The 18,666-nt window shown below is 43.9% G+C and overlaps 1 protein-coding gene across 1 annotated transcript in view; it reads right to left on the bottom strand.

Annotated features, from left to right (window-relative positions):
• Window positions 1-14,751, bottom strand: part of ENPP2 (ectonucleotide pyrophosphatase/phosphodiesterase 2) — a gene marked incomplete at its 5' end in the record, with an annotated part of 105,388 nt that extends 90,637 nt beyond the window's left edge. The window contains 2 exon segments of the mRNA XM_082601212.1: window positions 14,520-14,540; window positions 14,542-14,751. Of these exon segments, the coding sequence (XP_082457338.1) occupies window positions 14,520-14,540; window positions 14,542-14,751 (231 nt within the window).
• Window positions 14,752-18,666: the final 3,915 nt, after the last annotated feature.

Raw genomic sequence — 18,666 nt, 5'->3', positions numbered from 1 at the left:
GCATGCGGACTCTGGCCGCATCACCCCAAGTCCGGGCTAACAATGCTTTCCTCAACATTCCTTGGCGTTGGTCACAGCTGTGCTTTGCACTTGCATACACATTGTGGCTAACCCATGGTAAATGATCAGATTGGGTGAAGGATGAATGATTTCTCTCCTTACTGTTGTTCAAGTTGCTTCATGGGAGGACAACACAGCTAAATGTAAACATTTTGGGAGCAAGTATAATTCCTTCTGGGTTAAGATTTAGTGAAGTGTGGAGAATTCTCAAAGTCAGGCAAACCTAGGTTCAAACTTCAGGGCTACTGCTCACTAGCTGGTTGCGTCTGGAAACAACTCATCAGACTTTTCTGCTCTCACTGAGCCTTCAGTTCTCAGCTCAGAGAGAGGCCTTCCTGACCCCATCCACACCCCTCACACACACACACACACACACACACACACACACACGTCATTATTCTCTTTCTCCCCAATCTTTACACCTTGCAATACTTACTCTAACTGTAATAGGGAAGAACCTTCGTATTCTATTACAAGTTAATCACTAAAGGGATGTTGCCTATAAGCTTAAATTATACATAAAGGCCCATCTCTGGGAACCCTGCTTCCCAGGTAATAAGCATTAAGCTAAAATACCTTTTTTTAGCTCACAGGAAACATCCTGACCAGGCCCACCTGTGAAGGACTGCAGGGAGGAAGAAATGAACACATCCCCTCCGGAGGCTGATGGGAACCAGGAAGTGTTTGACTTTACTCCCTCCCCTTTTAGTATAAAAGGAACCTGAATTCTAACTCAGGCAAGATGGTTCTTTGGGGCACGAGCTCACCATCTTCTTAGTTTGCTGGCTTTCTGAATAAAGTCATTCTCCCTTGCCCCAGCCACTCGTCTCTCAATTATCGGCCTGTCGTGTGGTGAGCAGTATGAGCTTAGACTCGGTAACAACTTCTGGCATGTGTGCCTCTGCCACTAGACTGTAAACTCCACGAGATTAGAAACCAAGTCTATGCCTCTTCTCATTTATCCCCAGAGTCTGGCACAGTGCCTGGCACACAGAGACATTCAACTAATGTTGGTTCAATGAATTAACAAAGGAAGAAGATTGTGAAGAGAGAGGAAGGGAAACGTAACCAGAGTGTGGAGGATTGAGACAGAGGAGAAAAGGGATGAGGCAACTGTCCTGCAGCTTTATTCTCTGTAAAATGGCAGCAGGGTTGTGGAGGCTTCTCCCTCCACCTCCAAGGCTAGAGTTCTCAAGAATTTTCTAGATCCTAGAGGATGGCTAAGCCAACCCTAGAAAAATAATGCTACTTTCTTTGCTCCTGTTTCCATGCATCCCAGGCACGCTAGGAAATTGCAAAACCCTGCTGATAATGGCCATACATGCTCATGCCACTTCACTTTTGCAAAGCAAAATCTCCAGGAGTCTTGGCCATGTTTTTAATTACTACATATTGACTTAGCCCTTGAATGGTTTATACACAATATCGCAAAATTTTCCAGTCTTTTCAAGTCTTCCAATTCCATCACTCTAAGGGAACAACCTTTATCTCCTAATCTCCTCAAAAGATCAAGGCTATTCTAATATATTTAACAGGGTCAACATACAGATTTTATTCATAGTGACTCCATACAAAAAATATGCTTTGGAGGGTGAGGAATACTGGTAAAAACTGATTTTTTTTCTAGTTTTTGCCTAAGGATTAAATTATAGATTGAGGTGTTTCTGAGGACAATTGCCTGTCTTGTGCTATTTAAGAAGGTTATTCTCCAGCAGCCTGGCTATATTTTTAGTCAATTTGGAGCCACTGGGGGTGGATATTAGGGCTATAAATATCAGAGGTAATAGTAATAAGGGGTTTAAGGTCCAGTGAGCACTGGATGAACATCCTGTAACATCTCACAGCACGGCTTCCCAAGGCAAACACGGCCAACCAAAGACTAAAAGACACTCTCAGAACAAAGACATCTCTTACAAGCTCACCTCAGAGATATTACGGGTTTGGTTCCAGACCACTGCAATAAATCAAATACCACAATAAAGCAAGTCACGCAAATGTTTTAGTTTCCCAGTGCATATAAAAATGATGTTTACACTATCCTGTAGTCTGTTAAGTGTGCAATAGCATTGTGTCTAAAAATCAGTGTACATAACTTAATTTAAAAATACATTATTGCTAAAAAATGCTAACTGTTGTCTGAGCCATCAGCAAGTCTCAATCTTTTTGCAATAGTCACATCAAAGATCACTGATCAGGGCTTCCCTGGTGGCACAGTGGTTGAGAGTCCGCCTGCCGATGCAGGGGACATGGGTTCGTGCCCCAGTCCGGGAAGATCCCACATGCCGCACAGCGGCTGGGCCTGTGAGCCATGGCCGCTGAGCCTGCGTGTCCGGAGCCTGTGCTCCGCAACGGGAGAGGACACAGCAGTGAGAGGCCCGCGTACCGCAAAAAAAAAAAAAAAAAAAAAAAAAGATCTGATCACAGATCACATAACAAATATAATAATAATGAAAAAGTCTGAACTATTGCAAGAATCACCAAAATGTGAAGAGACACAAGTGAGCCATTGCTGCTGGAGAAGTGGTGCCCATTGACTTGTTCCATGCAGGGTTCCTACAAACATTTAGTCTGTAAAGAAAAATGGAAGACAGTATCTGCGAAGCACAGTGAAGCAAATAAAATGAGATATGCCTGTATAAAGAAGCCAGACAAGCATCTTTCCTTGCTGTGATCTGACAAGTAGGGGCCACTGTGCTCTCGAGCTTCCTGCCTGAACTGTTCTGTCAGTCAACCATGGCAGATGTTCCCAACTTTCCCAAACTCTTTATTTTACCCTTGCTTTGAAATAGTCATTTGAAATAAAAATAATAAATGCCTAGTGGGCCACTAGGCAAATGATCTTCCCATTTTTTTGTTTGTTATTTTGCTCTTCCCGTTTTTTTAGACATTGTCTCACTTAACCCCAGTAACAATCACACATATAGGAATTATCATCATCTGTAATTCACAAGGGTGGAAACTGAGATACAGAGAAATTAAGCAGTAGAGCTGGGGCTTAAGCATTGTGGCTACAGAGCCTGGTTGCCTAACAACAACCCCATTCCTTCTGCCTCATCTTTGGGATGGACAGTATTTAATCAGAAATCAGTTTCTCCATTATTAAACCCATTTAGGATAAATGTAATTGACCATCAGCCTTAGGGTCAGCTGTAGTCAGAAGTGTTGGAATTCAACAGACCTTAGTTTGAACTCTAAGAGCTGTGAGAACTTACCCAGTTTTTTAAACTCTGTGGGCCTTCATGTTTTCATTCTAAAAATGGGAATATAGGTAACTCCTTCAAAGGGTGGTTTTGAGCAAGTGTAGGCAAACTTTGCTTGCAAGGGGCCAAATAATAAGTATTTTAGGTCTTGTGAGCCATACAACAATCTCCTATCACAACTACACACTTGCTGTTGGAGCATGACAGCAGCCACAAACTACACAGAAACAAACGAGGTGGCTGTGTTTCAACAAAATTTTTATTTACAAGATAGGCAGTGACCAGATCTGGCCTGCAGGCTATAGTCCTCCGACCTCTGATTTTGAGGATTACATGAGATAATGCATGCGCTTTGCATGATCCCTGAAACACAAGTCATCAAAAATGGTAATAAAATTATGGTTTCAGCATGAGATGACAGTGCTTTCTAGTTGGGTCAAAAAAATCCCAACCAAAATCAAGGAAATTTAACATTTTCAGGAACCTCTGAAGTCTTACTTGTGTAAATGTATAATTTTCATAACTTTTGAAATATTGACAAATTAACAACACTCTACCCCCAATATAACCTTATAGGTAGGGTTGCCAGAGACAATACTTTTTTAGTATTTTCAATATCGGGGACATAATTATACTAAAAAAGTATTTCTTGTTTATTTGCAATTGAAATTAAACTGGGGCATCCTGGAGGTTTTACTGTTGTTGTCTATTTTGGTTCCCTTGCCTGTTTTTTCCTAAATCTGACGACCCTACCTACAGACCTCTGTGATTCCACAATTTGGGAACCACTGGTTTTATCACATAACAAGAATGGCCCAACACAAGCAACATTTTGTTCTTTCAGGGAGGGAAAGAATTACATTCTTATGGAATTATCCCTAAGGTTCAAAACTAATAAGTCCCCTGGGTAGAAGCCACTGAAACACTATGAGACAACCAGTGCTCTGTGTTCACGGGTGCCAAGAACAAGCTTAGGTCACCCAAGGAAAAAGTGCAATAATCTTGCATTTGTTCCTGCTGATTAAAGTCAAGCAGCTTCCTGGAAATTGCTTGGCGCCCCTCATGTCACTATGTTGAATTAATATCTGAGCAGAATTAATGATGGAAAAACTCAATTATATCCAACACATCCAAAGTTTTGCAGTTGGATTTGTCAGTAATCAAACTGTGTCCTGAGAAAGCCCATTTTGTCAGTAAACAAAGCTTCTGTGTGGAGAAGAAATATTCTGTGCACATAAACACGGGTGCCTAAATTCCTGATAAATATTTGATAATGAGGACGTGGATGGAGTAGGTGCCTTCAGCCATCAGAGATCTTCCAACAAGTAGGATTATAAAATCATTCTCAGGGGATTTAGGAGAAAAGAAAAAACACGAAAAATCTGGCTCAGCATGCCACAAACGTGTCTTTCAAATTTTAAAGAAGGAAGATGATATTTGACATGTCCATGAAGGTGAAAAACATTGTGTTTTCATTAAAATAGTGTGTTATTTAGTATCCAAAAGCCAATATCTGAGTTTCAGGTCTACCTCTTGCAAGCTTTGCAACTTTGAATAATTCACTTAGTCTCTCTGAGCCTCTGTTTCCTATCTCTAGTGGGCATTCGTACAGAGATGTAAGAATGCCCATCTCTTAGGCTTTGGCCAGGGTCAAAGGAGATCATGGTAATGAAAATATTTGCTAACTGAAACAGCAATATATCGTCAGCTGTCATTCCTAGGGACAATACCATAATCTCTGGTGACGAAAGAGCAAAATAATGTTGTATTGTTACCAGTTGAAGCCACGCTAAGGGAATTATGCTCTCATGAAATCTGTATTAATTCAAATCTGTATTAAGCCATAAGAAAGTATCACAAACTGGATGGCTTAAATAACAGAAATGTACTGTCTCTCAGTGCTGGAGGCTTAGATGTCCAAAATCAAGGGGTCAGAAGGGTTGGTTCCTTCTGAGGGCTGTGAGGGAGGGATCTGTTCCAGGCCCCTTTTCTTTGGCTTCGTAGATGGCTGTCTTCTCTCTGTGTCTCTTCCCATCATCTTCCTCCATGTTTCTGTGTTGAATTTCCCCTTTTTATAAGGACACCAGTCATATTGGATTAGGGTCCACCCTGATGACCTCACTCTACTTTGATTACCTCTGTAAAGACCCTATGATGGTTAATTGTTATGTGTCAATGTGTTTGGGCTAAGGGATGCCCCTATAGCTGCCAAAACATTTCTGGGGGTGTCTGCGGGGTGTTTCTAGAAGCGACTAGCATTTGAATTGATTGAGTAAAGAAGATCACCCTCGGGACTTCCCTGGTGATCAAGTGGTAAACAATCTGCCTTCCAATGCAGAGGATATGTGTTCCATCCCTGGTCGGGGAACTGAGATTCCACATGCCGCGGGGCAACTAAGCCTGCCCGCCACAACTATTGAGCTCACACACCTCAATGAGACAGCCCATGTGCCGCAAACTACAAGCCGGGGCGCTCTGGCGCCCTCGCGCCACAACTAGAGAGAGAAAACCTGCACGCCACTAGAGAGAAGCCTGTGCACTGCAACAAAGAGACTGTGCCCCATAACGAAAGATCCCATATACCTCAACAAAGATCCCATGTGCTGCAACTAAGTCCCGATGCACCCAAAAAAATAAGGAAAGTAAATAAAATAAATAATTTTTTTTAAAAAAATCACCCTCAACAAGGCTGGTGAGCACCATCCAATCCACTGAGGGCTTGAATCGAACAAAAAGATGGAGGAAGAGTGAATTTTCTCTTTTTGCTTGAGTTGGGACATCCATCTCTTTTCTGCCCTCAATATCAGTGCTCCTGATTCTCAAACCTTTGGACTCAGACTGGGACTTACACCACTAACCCTGCAATTCTTTGGACTCAAAGTGAATTACATCACCAGTTTTCCTGGTTCTCCAGTTTGCAGAAAACACATCAATGGTCTTCTCAGCCTCCATACTCGTGTGAGCCAATTCCTATTATAAATCTCTCTCTATCTCTCTCTCTATATATATATATACATATATCTATATATAGATATATGTATATAGTTGACCCTTGAACAGCTCAAGGTTGGGTGCTGACCCTCAGAGCAGTCGAAAACCTGTGTATAACTTTATAGTCGGCCTTCCGTACCCACAGTTCCACACCTATGGATTCAACCAGCCTCAGACTGAGTAGAAAGGTAGTACATATTTATTGAAAAAAATCCACATATAAGTGGACCCATACAGTTCAAACCTGTGCTGTTCAAGGGTCAAGTGTATATCCTATTGATCCTGTTTCTCTGGAGAACCCTGACTAATATGGAACTTATCTCCAACTAAGATCGCATTTAAAGGTATTGGGGGTTAGGACTTCAAGGAGTGGAGGATAGATACAAATCAACCCATGACAAGATCTTTCATTTATTTTGTTAAAAATCACCAAACTGATTCACAGTGTTTCCCAACCAAGGCCTGCTTCTCAGATGAAACATTTCACTCTACAATGGAGACCTACCTGCTCCTTGAGTGTCTAAGAAGATGAATTATTCACTTTAGAATAAAGATCTCAGGCCATGGCCACATATCTCCTCCAGACACCAGAACATTAGGCAGTGTCTCTCTTTTCAGAGAATTCTCTTTATGCTGCAACATACATGTCATCACTTTTCCTTATATTTAGCTTGGAAACAAAAATTTGTCACCCTGATACAGTCACTGAAGTTTTTAGATTTCAAACCCAATTCATTGTTCAAGAAATGTATTCACTTGTTATCTCTCACTTCTGCATCAAGCCCACAGATTGTTGATACATTTTCAAATCAGATACCTTCATGAAATTAGAGAATTAATAAGTGGAGACACACACACACGCATGCACATAATATCTCATATATAATAGATTTATATAACATAGAATAATAGTGAAGTTTTTAAAGTAAACTTAGACCTTTTTTAAACTCATGCTTTCTTAGCAACTCAATATCAGTTTTTGGTCAACTATCTTGCAATTTTAGAAAATGTAAATGTCCCATACAGATGGATATATGGGTACATGGATGTATGTCTCAGAGGGTAATCAAAGCATTATTTGCAACATCAAAAGATAGAAACAACCTGATGTCCACCAGAAGTTATTTAAACAAAGCATGAGACAGCTACAGAATGGAACACAATTCACCACCCCCCAAAGACCACGGTTTTGAAAAATATATAATGACATGGGGTAACCACTTGGTATGTTTTAGTGAAAAGCAGGTTACAGAAGGATATGCATGATTCCAATTTTAAGACTACATGTGCATAAAAGAATATAGAAGGGATAATCACTGAAATGTTCACATGCTTATCTATAGGTGCTACGATTGTAGACAATTCTTTGTTTCTTCCTGGTACTTTCCTTAATTTAAATTTTTTCTACAAAATGCATGAATCACTTTAAAAATGAAAATATGACTTTTTCTAATAAATGGGAATTTCCTTCTGAAATGTTATTGCCTTACACATTGTACCATTGTACATTGTACATTGTACTATTCATACCTTTGGGTGACTATTTTTCACTGGACTTCTAGGGGATAATAGAGGGAGATCAAATATTTATAAAAATCATTATGTACTTAGCACTTTAATGCAACCTATGATGTTATAAAAAGGCCTTGATGAAAAAGTATATTCTCAATGAAGTATACAGAATGCACAGAGGAGGAGTATACCTGACATAGGAAATGGCATAAGTAAACAAACATGTAGCAAAATGCCAGGTTTCCTCTGGGAGTAACAAAAACTTCAGTATGAGTTGTTTGTAAGGTTTCTAACAGAATGCCAGGGGATGAGGCAGGAACATTAAGTCAAGGGATGGATGATCATAAAATTTATTGTTCAAACTAGGACCTTTTGAGAGTGAACGTTGAGTGCTCATAATAGCTACTAGGAGACACCAGGCATGCACTAGGAATATACAGGGAAACCAGGACATAAGACTTCTCTACAAAGGGCTGGGTCACAGTGGTCCTTAAATGCCAGCCTAAGTAAGATATTTGAACTTCATACACACAGTCTTGGAATCCTGGGGTTGAAAGGAAATGTCAATGCCCTCCAGCTTGGCCACCCCATCCCTGCCTCTCCAAATTTTCAAGCCTTTGTTTAAATATCTCTGTGACAAAGAATGCATTGCCTTGGAACAGCTCTGTTAGAAAATTCTTCATTGTATTGAGCTGAAATTTATCTCCCTGTATCTCCCACCCATTTGGTCCAGCACTGCCATCTCAGAGAGAAAAACACAATACTAATCTCTTCCTATGGAGAGTGAAAGATGTAAAGACAGATAATATGGCTCTCTAGACTTTCTCTTTTGCAGCTTAAATGTCCTACAGACATCCTTCCTACAGCATCCCTGAAGTTTGTCACTATTTGCTTTGTATCTCCTAATTAGCTTTTAAAATGTTCCTCTCTTGTCATCTCCCTTCTACCATCTTCGTTGGAGCCACCATCCTTCTTGCTTATACTATAATAACTCCTCCTATGTCGTTTCTCTCCATCTCTCTCCCTCTCTCTCTTTCTCTCTATCATTGACCATCCCTCCAACCCATTGTCCATATTGACCTTTCCAAAACACAAAACTGATTGTGACACTGTTTTGCTTACAACCTTCAATGGCTCCCTGTTCTCCTCAGGATCAATTCCAGCTTCAGAGCATGAAGTTCTATCCCCGACCACCACTCTCATCTCATCTCCCTCATCCCCTCTCCTCTGTGTGTGTATCCCTTCTCTCAGTTCCTTGCACAGGACTTTTGCCCTATGGTAGTTACTGTCACCTGCACTTGGAACCCTCTTCCTTATACCACCTGCACCTTGATAACCCCTACTTGGCTTTTGGGTTTCAATTTAAACATCACTGCCTCCAGAAAGTCTACCCCAATTCCATTAAGTCTGGATTAAAAATCCCTTCTTAAATGGTTCCTCAGGGACCTAAGCTTCCCCTATTATACAAGTAAAACATTTAATTAAAATCACCTGCTTTTTCATCTAACACCTTTGCTATATTGTGAACTCTGTGAGAGCAGGTCTGCTCTTTTCAGCACTGTTGTCATAAGTATCTAGCACAGTGATTGGCAAATAGTATGCATGTGTGTGTGTGTGTGTGTGTATAAGATATATGTATGTGCTCAAAAAATGTGTTAATGTGTAGCACCCAGAACCAGATACAATTGTTCTAAATGTGGTCTGCATAATACAGATTAGAAGGTCTATTGCCTTCCATGTGCTATACTCCATACCTCTATTAATAAAACCTAACATTATTTTAGAAGAAACATCTCATGGTTGATTTTCTTGTCAGTTTAGATCCCTAAACCTTAACTATATGAAGCCACCACTTCTGTCTTTAACTTTCCCTCTCTGTCTTTCCGCTTTCTCTCTCTCTCTCTCTCTCTGTCACACACACACAATAATTTGCAATTGATTTTTGGCAGCCATACATGATATATTTTATATCTATTTTTGCACACTGCTTCTAAAAATAAAAAGTCAAAGTATGCTGCAACTAATTGATAACTTCTGGACTCCTAACCCTTATGCCTTTTCTCTGAGCAAATGTGATCAGTGTGCTATGCCTTCATGGATGTTAAGAATATTGAATAAAACAGGAGTGAAGGGCTTCCCTGGTGGCGCAGTGGTTGAGAGTCTGCCTGCCGATGCAGGGGACACGGGTTCGTGTCTCGGTCCGGGAGGATCCCACATGCCGCAGAGTGGCTGGGCCAGTGAGCCATGGCCGCTGAGCCTGAGAGTCCGGAGCCTGTGCTCCGCAATGGGAGAGGCCACAGCAGTGAGAGGCCCGCGTAATGCGGAAAAAAAAAAAAAAAAACAGGAATGAAGATGGACCCCAGTAGCATACCATCCTAAAGACGTCCATCTGTCAATCAGCTATTCTTTAGTAAATGCACTCAGTCATTAATCCGGCCCACGTGCATGCTTCTAATCCAGAAGAATATCACAGGATCTGGGCCCTTCCTAAAACCAAGGTTTTTGAATTGATTAATGTTAAGTGAGTATAACCATGTTCCAGGTATTTTCACAAACTTTATTTTAGTCACCATTTCCAACACCTGTTATCCTTTTTAATAGATGATAAAACTATCACTCAGAGAGAAAGTCACACAACTAGCAAGTGCCAAAGCAGGGACATGAGCCCAAGTCCTGTGACTCCAAACTCAATACCACACATTACACTGAGAGAGCCTCTAAAAGAGAAAATATTCATTATTGGACTTACGTGGGTTCCTATTAATCACCACCTACTCTCCCAAATATCTGTTGAATGAATGAATTCTTTCTTTTTTTTAAGATGTTGGGGGTAGGAGTTTATTAATTAATTTATTTATTTTTGCTGTGTTGGGTCTTCATTTCTGTGCGAGGGCTTTCTCTAGTTGTGGCAAGCGGGGGCCACTCTTCATCGCGGTGCACGGGCCTCTCACTATCGCGGCCTCTCTTGTTGGGAGCACAGGCTCCAGACGCGCAGGCTCAATAGTTGTGGCGCACGGGCCTAGTTGCTCTGCGGCATGTGGGATCCTCCCAGACCAGGGCTCGAACCCGTGTCCCCTGCATTAGCAGGCAGATTCTCAACTACTGCGCCACCAGGGAAGCCCTGAATGAATTCTTTGATTCAAGATTCTTAACCCGAGGTTCATGACAATGCAAGGGGGTCCAAGAGTAGGTTTGTATGAACCTCCTGAAAGTTTATGAAAAGTGCCATGTTTGTATATTGTGCATTTTTTCTGAGAAGAGTAATGTACATTTGAGTCTCAAAAGGACTGTGGCTCCAAACAAGAATAACCTGCAGTTTAAAAAACCTTCTTCATCATCATTCACCTCTGTCTAGAGTTTCGAATGCACAAATTTCTTTAGAAAATCAAACTGAATTTTTTCATCTGTAGTCTCCAAAGCCTCCGTCCCTCTCTAGCAGCTCTTAGAGATCTCACCTGTTGGTCCCTTCTGAGCCTTCCTTCTGGTATCAAAAGGTGCCAGCTTGTATCTTTGATATCAGCTTATCAGAAGGCTGTCTTAAAAGTCCACCTAGCTTCATCTTCAACCTCTTCCTGGGCCAGGTACTATCCTGAAAACAGTTCCTTCGTTTTCACAAAGCCAAAGCAAAATTGCAAACAGCTTTTCATGCAGCTTTTCCCAGCCTTGGGCAAGGTTGGGATAGATGCGGACAGCAGTAGGAGAAACCCACTGAGATGTGGATGGGAGAGGGAGCTGGTAGATCTGGAGACTTGGGGGATTATCTTAAGTACCCAGAATGTCTACACCCTTCTTCTGTTAAATAATTGGAAGACTACACCTTTTCCTGATAATCAGGGTTGACTTTCATTCTTCATTCTTTACCATATTGTATTATACATTGTATCTCTCTCATCTTATTCAATGCCTGGAGATCATAGTCATTGACAAGAATTGTACAAGAATTCACACAAATTTACTGAGCATCCTCATTGGGTCCAGGCTATAGGCTTGAAGTATGCTCAGAAAAATAGAGCTGATGCCAGCCCTCGAGGAGTCTACAGACCAGTGGAGGACAGACAAGTAAATAGGTACTTGCAATAAAGAATGGTAAATGCCCTGATAGAAGGAACAGAGGAAGCTCTGGGGGAAAAGGGGAGAGCCACCCACCCATTCTGGAGGATAAGGAGCAGTCTCCAAGAGAAAGTGGCTCTCAGCTGAGTCCTTAGGGAAAAATAGAAGTTAGACCTAAGAGAAGGACAAAGAGGAAAGTCATATTTAGTAAATAGTTTAATATGCCTAAATTTGCATACAACATGCATAAAGTGTGTATTAAAATGTGCATAATATGTGGAGAGGGAGTGACTGATGAGAGATAAAATGGAAGAGAAAGGCAAGTCCCACATCAACATTATTCTCAAAAGGAAAAAAAATAGGAATCCACTGTAGGCTTTTCAAAAAAGATCTGCGTGATCATATTGCATTTTAGAAAGACCATTTGATACAGTATGGTGACAAGACAGGGGGCATGGGGATGGGTAGTAGTGGCCTCAAATGAGACTAACAGAAGGTTGTGACCAGAATCAAATTTGGGGTGGTACTGATTTACACTAAAACAGTGGAAGCTGAGCTGGAGACACAGGTATGTGTATGAAATGCATTAAGCAGGGAGAGCAGATAGGACTAGGTGTCATGAATGAAAGAGAGGAATGATGATTCTGTCTAGGATGATTCTGTCATGTGTGGCTTGGACAACTAGGGATGCCATTTGAACACTGGAGAATAAAAAAGGAGGAGCAGGCCTGGGAGAGAATGGGAGAAGACAAATTCACTTTGAACATGTTGATTTTACGGTGCTCCATAGAGATGCACCTTAAAGTGGAGATGCTCTATAGAAAAGGTTGGTATTTAGGAGAAAGATCTGGATAGGCTATAGATTTGTACGTAGTGGGTGAACCCATGGGGGTGGGAGAGGTTTCCTAGGGAGACTACTGGATGGAAAGGGAAGAGAGTCAAGGAACACAGGAACACACCAATGCTGATGAAGGGAAGAACTTTAGAGGCATTAAATGAAACTCAAAAGGTCAGAGGGAAACCAGGGAAGCGTGGTATCAAATAATCCAGGACAGAGTTTAAAAAAAAAAAAAAAAGAAAGAAAGAAAGAGAGGGATCGGGGGAGGGGGATGACCAACAGCTCAAAATGACACAGAGAAGACTTGGGGAAGGTTGAACACAACACACTCTCTGGTTTAGCTCCCAAGAGGTCTCTGGTGGCTCTGGCCAAGGTTTGTCTTCAGAAGAGAGGGCAGAAGCCATTGACTGTGGACGAGCAAGTTACTGGGTAGTGAGGGCATTGAGATGGTGAATGTCACCCACTCGTTCAAGAAATTTGGTGGGGCAGACTTCCCTGGTGGCTCAGTGGTTAGGAATCCGCCTGCCAATGCAGGGCACACCGGTTCAAGCCCTGGTCTGGGAAGATCCCACATGCCGCAGAGCAACTATTGAGCCTGTGGTCTAGAGCCTGCGAACCACAACTACTGAAGCCCGCATCGCGGGCACCACAACGAAGAGTAGTCCCGGCTCTCTGCAACTAGAGAAAACCCGAGTGCAGCAACCAAGACCCAACGCAGCGAAAAATTAAATAAATTTATCTATTTAAATAAAAAACGTTTGGTGGGACGGTAAAGGAGAAAAATTTTTTTCAGTTAGAGAGGAAGTGCAGAAACTCAACAAACATCGATTGACTGAAGTGAGGAAAACGTCCTATTCCCGGCAGACCTGGCTGGGTGAAAAATTCATAAACAAATGCCAGAACCGGCTTCCCTCTCTGCATCCTGCTGAGCGCTAGAAAGGCTTTTGTTTTCATTGTCTTTATCAGTGAGAAACGGCTCGGTTCGGGCTGAACCTGTTAAAATGAAACCAGAGTGTGTAGCAGGACAGCCATCGAAAGCCTTGGACCCACCGCTCGCACCTGAACGCCGGCTGTGCCCGCTGCCCCCTCCGACCCTCCCCACCTGCCGTATTTGCCCTGCGAGATTTCCAAGTCCGGATCAGAAGCACCCCTGCTCAGCTGAGACTCCGGGCTCCCTCAACTCTTCTCCAAAAACGAGCCAGATTCATTTGAAAGTCAGCTTGTTCAAATAGCGAAGTACAAAGGGCCGAGGGGCTGGCTGTGCCGCCGCCGGCTGTGTGCACGCCGGGCAACACCTTCCCTTTGTGGAGCCCCCGGGGGGACCCGGCCATGTGGAACGGGCTCCCTCCATCTGCGAGATGTCTGTTGCCTTTGGAGTCAAGTGTAGGATCCCACAGCCCATTACTGAAGCAGATGGCTTTAAAAATCCCTATCGTCCCCGCAAAGCCCTGGTCCAACAGGTAATCCACCAAACGCCGAGCCCTCTCGCGGCCCCGGAGGACCGAGCTCCCCGAACCCCGCGACCCGCTGCTCCCAGGGGAGCTCCCACTTGGCACAGGTTCCAGCCGCGGTGACCGGAGACTCGTCCACGGCCCCTCTCTGCAGGGACTACCGGCTGGGTTTCCAGAAACGAGATACATATTTACAAACCCAAACATTCCCTGGCAACCAGAGCTCGAAATGAGTTCCGCTCTGCATCTCGCGCGCCTGGAAATCGCTGCAGCTGAGTGCACGGGAACGCAGCCCAACGGGGACCGCTTTCCGGCACATCCGGAGGCCCTTTGCAAGGTTTCTCGGCTGACAGAACAGCAGCTGGGACCCGGGAGCCCAAGCAATGGAGGACGGGGAGAGGGAGGCGCCTACCGTACCCGCTCGGCGCGGCGGCTCATTGCTGCGACCGTCTGGGCGCTTGCTCCGGCCCGGGCGCTGCGGACGCGGCCTCTGCTGTGAGCTCTGCCCCGGGACGGCTGCCTCGGGCTGCTCTTGTTTGCACTGGGCCGTTTGCTTTTGGGATTTCTCCAATGCAGATGTAGTCAGGGGGCCGCTGTCCCGGGGGACAATGATTCCATTGGAAGCTGGCCTTTGACAAGACTCACACATGACCTTTGACTAAAATGGCTTTGGGGAAGGAAAGTGACCGGAGGCTGAAGACCGGGCATCCAGGGCAGCCGTCCGCATTCCCACCCCCAACAGTGCCAAGTTAATTTTTCATCCCGTAATCTTTCAAGGAGAGTCTCTGTGAGGTCTGATTTGCCATTTCTCCCTCATTCTGCCGGATTCTTTATCCGGGGTTTCCGAAAGGATTTTGCTGCCGAAGTTTCCTGCCGTGTTGTTGATGAGTTCCCTGAATTAGCATTCCCAGGTTAAACGCGAGTGGTATATTGTATAAATTCCTCTAACACTCTGGAAAATAATACCCCCATTTTTCCCCCTAAAGCATGCTACAATTGACAAAGGGCTTGTGACAATCATGCTGTCACTTGGCCTCCCAAACAATGCCAGGAAGACTCTTCTATTACTGCCATTTTACACGTAAAGAAAATAAGCTCCAGAAAAATAAGATATTTGCCCAGTCACCCAACCAGAAAGTGAAATCTGAGTCTTCTCAATCACATCCTGTCCGCAGCCACAAACCACCCACCTCCCTGCTGGGTGACCCACCCCAGTAACTTTAATTATAACACGTAAGCACATGTTATAATGCATAAAATACAGCAAGAGTAACTATAGAACATTTTAATGTTTGAATTATAAAAGCGTTAGAAAGTGTTTTAAAATAATAGCTGTTTTGGTTAAGGATGTCCACAGATATCTTGAGTTCATTGACTATGTTTCTTTATGGTCTAATATTTTCTCTTTACCAGCTGCTAAAAGAATGCTATAGGAACCAGACTGGCAACTCTGAGGTGCTGGTACAAGCCTAGGGATTCCTGAGGCTGCTACGAGAGTCTGTCACTAGTCATGATCGGAGCCTTTTTCCCTCCTTTTTCTGGGTCCTTCCAGATGGCAAAATGCTAAATAGAAGGGAAAGAGACTGTGGGATTGTAAAGAATGCCTCCGTGAACAAGGAGTCAGCATCCCAGAATTTTAGTGTGATGAGGAGAGCTGTGATGGGGGTCTGCAGAGATGCTCTAGAGATTCCTGGTCTGGCAAATGACATCATTCTCATTTTTTCGCTTAGAGAAGGGGAAAGGGGGTGATACTCACACTCAGCCTGGCAGGACTGGAAGGAGTCGGCCAGGAGGAGAAGAGGAAGAAGCACATCACTGACTCATACAACATCACGTCCAAACGCTGTCCTGATGCCTTTGGCAAACTGAAAATAGTTCCTGCAGACAAGAGCAGAGGGTGTGGGAGGCTGTGTCTAGAGAGGAGGGTGTGGGTTTGGACTCTGACCAGCCTCCTGTGTCACCTGAGGGAATTTGGACTTCATCCTGCGGAGCCCAATGGGTTAATATAACTGGCTCCAGGTTACCAGCTCATAAGAAAAGGATGCAGGAGTCCTATGCTGTTCTACAACAAGAAAAATATATCTATCAACCTGGCTTGGTGGTTATGGGCATTGGCTTCATCAGACAGATGCAGTTTCTTCTTCTTCCTAGCTACAAAAATGCAACCGGGCTTCCCTGGTGGTGCAGTGGTTGAGAGTCTGCCTGCCGATGCAGGGGACGCGGGTTCGTGCCCCGGTCCGGGAGGATCCCACATGCCGCGGAGCGGCTGGGCCCGTGAGCCATGGCCGCTGAGCCTGAGCGTCCGGAGCCTGTGCTCCGCAACGGGAAAGGCCACAACGGTGAGAGGCCCGCGTACCGCAAAAAAAAAAAAAAAAAAAAAAAAAATGCGAGCAATATATTTAACCTCACTAAGCCTCAGTTTTCTCATCAGTAAAATGGGGATTATGGTACATACTATGAGAATTAAATGAAATTATGTAGGTAAAACCCTTTGCCTTTCTTCTGACATACAGTCGTGCTCAGCAACAGGTAGCTACTATTGTCTTTTAAAGTATTGATGCTTTAATGTGTGCAGCGGCTACCATGGAATAGGAACTCCCTTCCTTCCAGCTCATTCCCTTCTCCCCATTATACATTTTTGGCTTTTGACTCATTAGAGTTTGTCCTTTGTTCTTTCCACTTTGTTCCTCCTTCTCGACATTACTTCCTTCCTTTATGTCCCGGTCTAGACTTTAATGTTGGTTTCGATCTTACTCTCTTTCCACCTCAGTTTGTTCATTTCCTGGTTCAACCACCGCCACATACCATCTGCAAAACCCTCAGCCACGATGTAACGGTCTGCTAGAGCTACACAGCATCACACACTGTGTCCACTGGCACCACCACCTATGTGTGCTCTGCAGCCTAGGTGCCGTGTCCAGCACCACTGTATTCCTTATGAGTGTCCCTGGTCAGCCCACCTCTTCACTTCCACAAAGTCACTCTTCCCACCCCTGGAGAACCCGGACCCCACTCCCAGCTGACTTTCAGCAAACAACCTCCTCTCCCCCAGCAAAGGGCACAAGAGCTATCAGGAGGGAGCTCTGCTTCCTCTGGTCCTTGCACCAGAAAACTTATTTCCAGTCTCCACACCTTGCCTCCCACTTTCGAAGTGGTCCTCCTTCTGTGTGCTATGAAATCCCTCTCTTCCCATGTCTTCTGGATCATTCTTTCATCAGCCGTCCCTCTATCTTTCAGTTTCTTCTTTACTGATTTCACTAGTTCATTTATTCATCAGACATTTATACATTACATGTACAAATTACACGACAATCAGCATCTTTGATTCTGGGAATACAAGAATAAATAAAATATCACAGGGGCTTCCCTGGTGGCGCAGTGGTTGAGAGTCCGCCTGCCAATGCAGGGGACACGGGTTCGTGCCCCGGTCCGGGAGGATCCCACGTGCCGTGGAGCAGCTGGGCCCGTGAGCCACAGCCGCTGAGCTTGCGCGTCCGGAGCCTGTGCTCCGCAACGGGAGAGGCCACAACAGTGAGAGGCCCGCGTACCGCAAAAAAATAAAAAATAAAAATAAAATCACAGTCGCTAAACATATTCAACTGTCTCTCATACAATGTACTCCGTTTTTCCTAATATGGTCTGAATACATGCCTGTTCATTTTAACAACAATAACAACAACATCCCTCCCCCACACGTATCCACTGTCTAGAACATACTTCCTGTGGATCTTCCAAGGTCAGTTCCTTCCTTTAGAATCAGGCTTAAAGTCACCTCCTCAAAGAGACCTTCCCTGACAGCCAATCTAGGGAACCATCCTCTCCCTCATCGTCAGCTATCTGTTAGCCTTCTTTATTTCCATCACATCCTTTATCCCATGTTGTAATGAGAGATTCCCTTGTTCCCTTACTTGCCTATTTCCTGCTGCTTCCACTAGTCTGAACCTTCATGAGGGCTTGGACCCATCTTTTAGTCACTGCTGTATCCCCAGTGCCCAGGGTGTACTTAATAGGCTCTCAGAAAACATTTGTTGATAGTTAAACCCCCAAGTGCCACAACCATCTTTGCCTTAATCTTTTTTAAATTTTTTATCTCCATCAGACATCCTACTGGTTTTCAACATTGACTACAATTAGAATTCCCTGAGGAATTTTGAAAAATCCTGATGCCCAGAGCACCCTCTGGGGTGAGACCTTGGTACCAGTTTTTGTAAGCTTTCCAGGCAATTGTAAAAGCCAAGCTTGAGACCACTGACCTAACCTCTGCCTGACACGTGGGTGATGCTTGAGAAGGAAATGAATGGATGAATGAATGAATGATTCAAGGGATGGGGTCATTTCGCTCCAGCTTATCCTTCAATCCTCTTCCCCTGAGTCCTCCCACTCATCATGTTATCCAGGCATGCAAACCGCAAAACAAGCCCTGCACTGTCCTTGCTCCAAGCTTTCACGTAATATCAGCTCTACCAAGAGCACCCATAGAGCATCTCAGCTGTCTAAGGAGCTTCCTTGCCTCTGGACTTGCCGGTAAAATCTGGATTTGGGCTCCATACCATCTCCTCTGCCA

This window comes from Mesoplodon mirus (genome assembly GCF_964341445.2).
Source record: "Mesoplodon mirus genome assembly, chromosome: 16".
Taxonomy (NCBI): Eukaryota; Metazoa; Chordata; class Mammalia; order Artiodactyla; family Ziphiidae; genus Mesoplodon; species Mesoplodon mirus.
The sequence above is the reverse complement of the archived record's forward strand: the minus strand, read 5'-3'. Positions and strand labels throughout refer to the sequence as shown.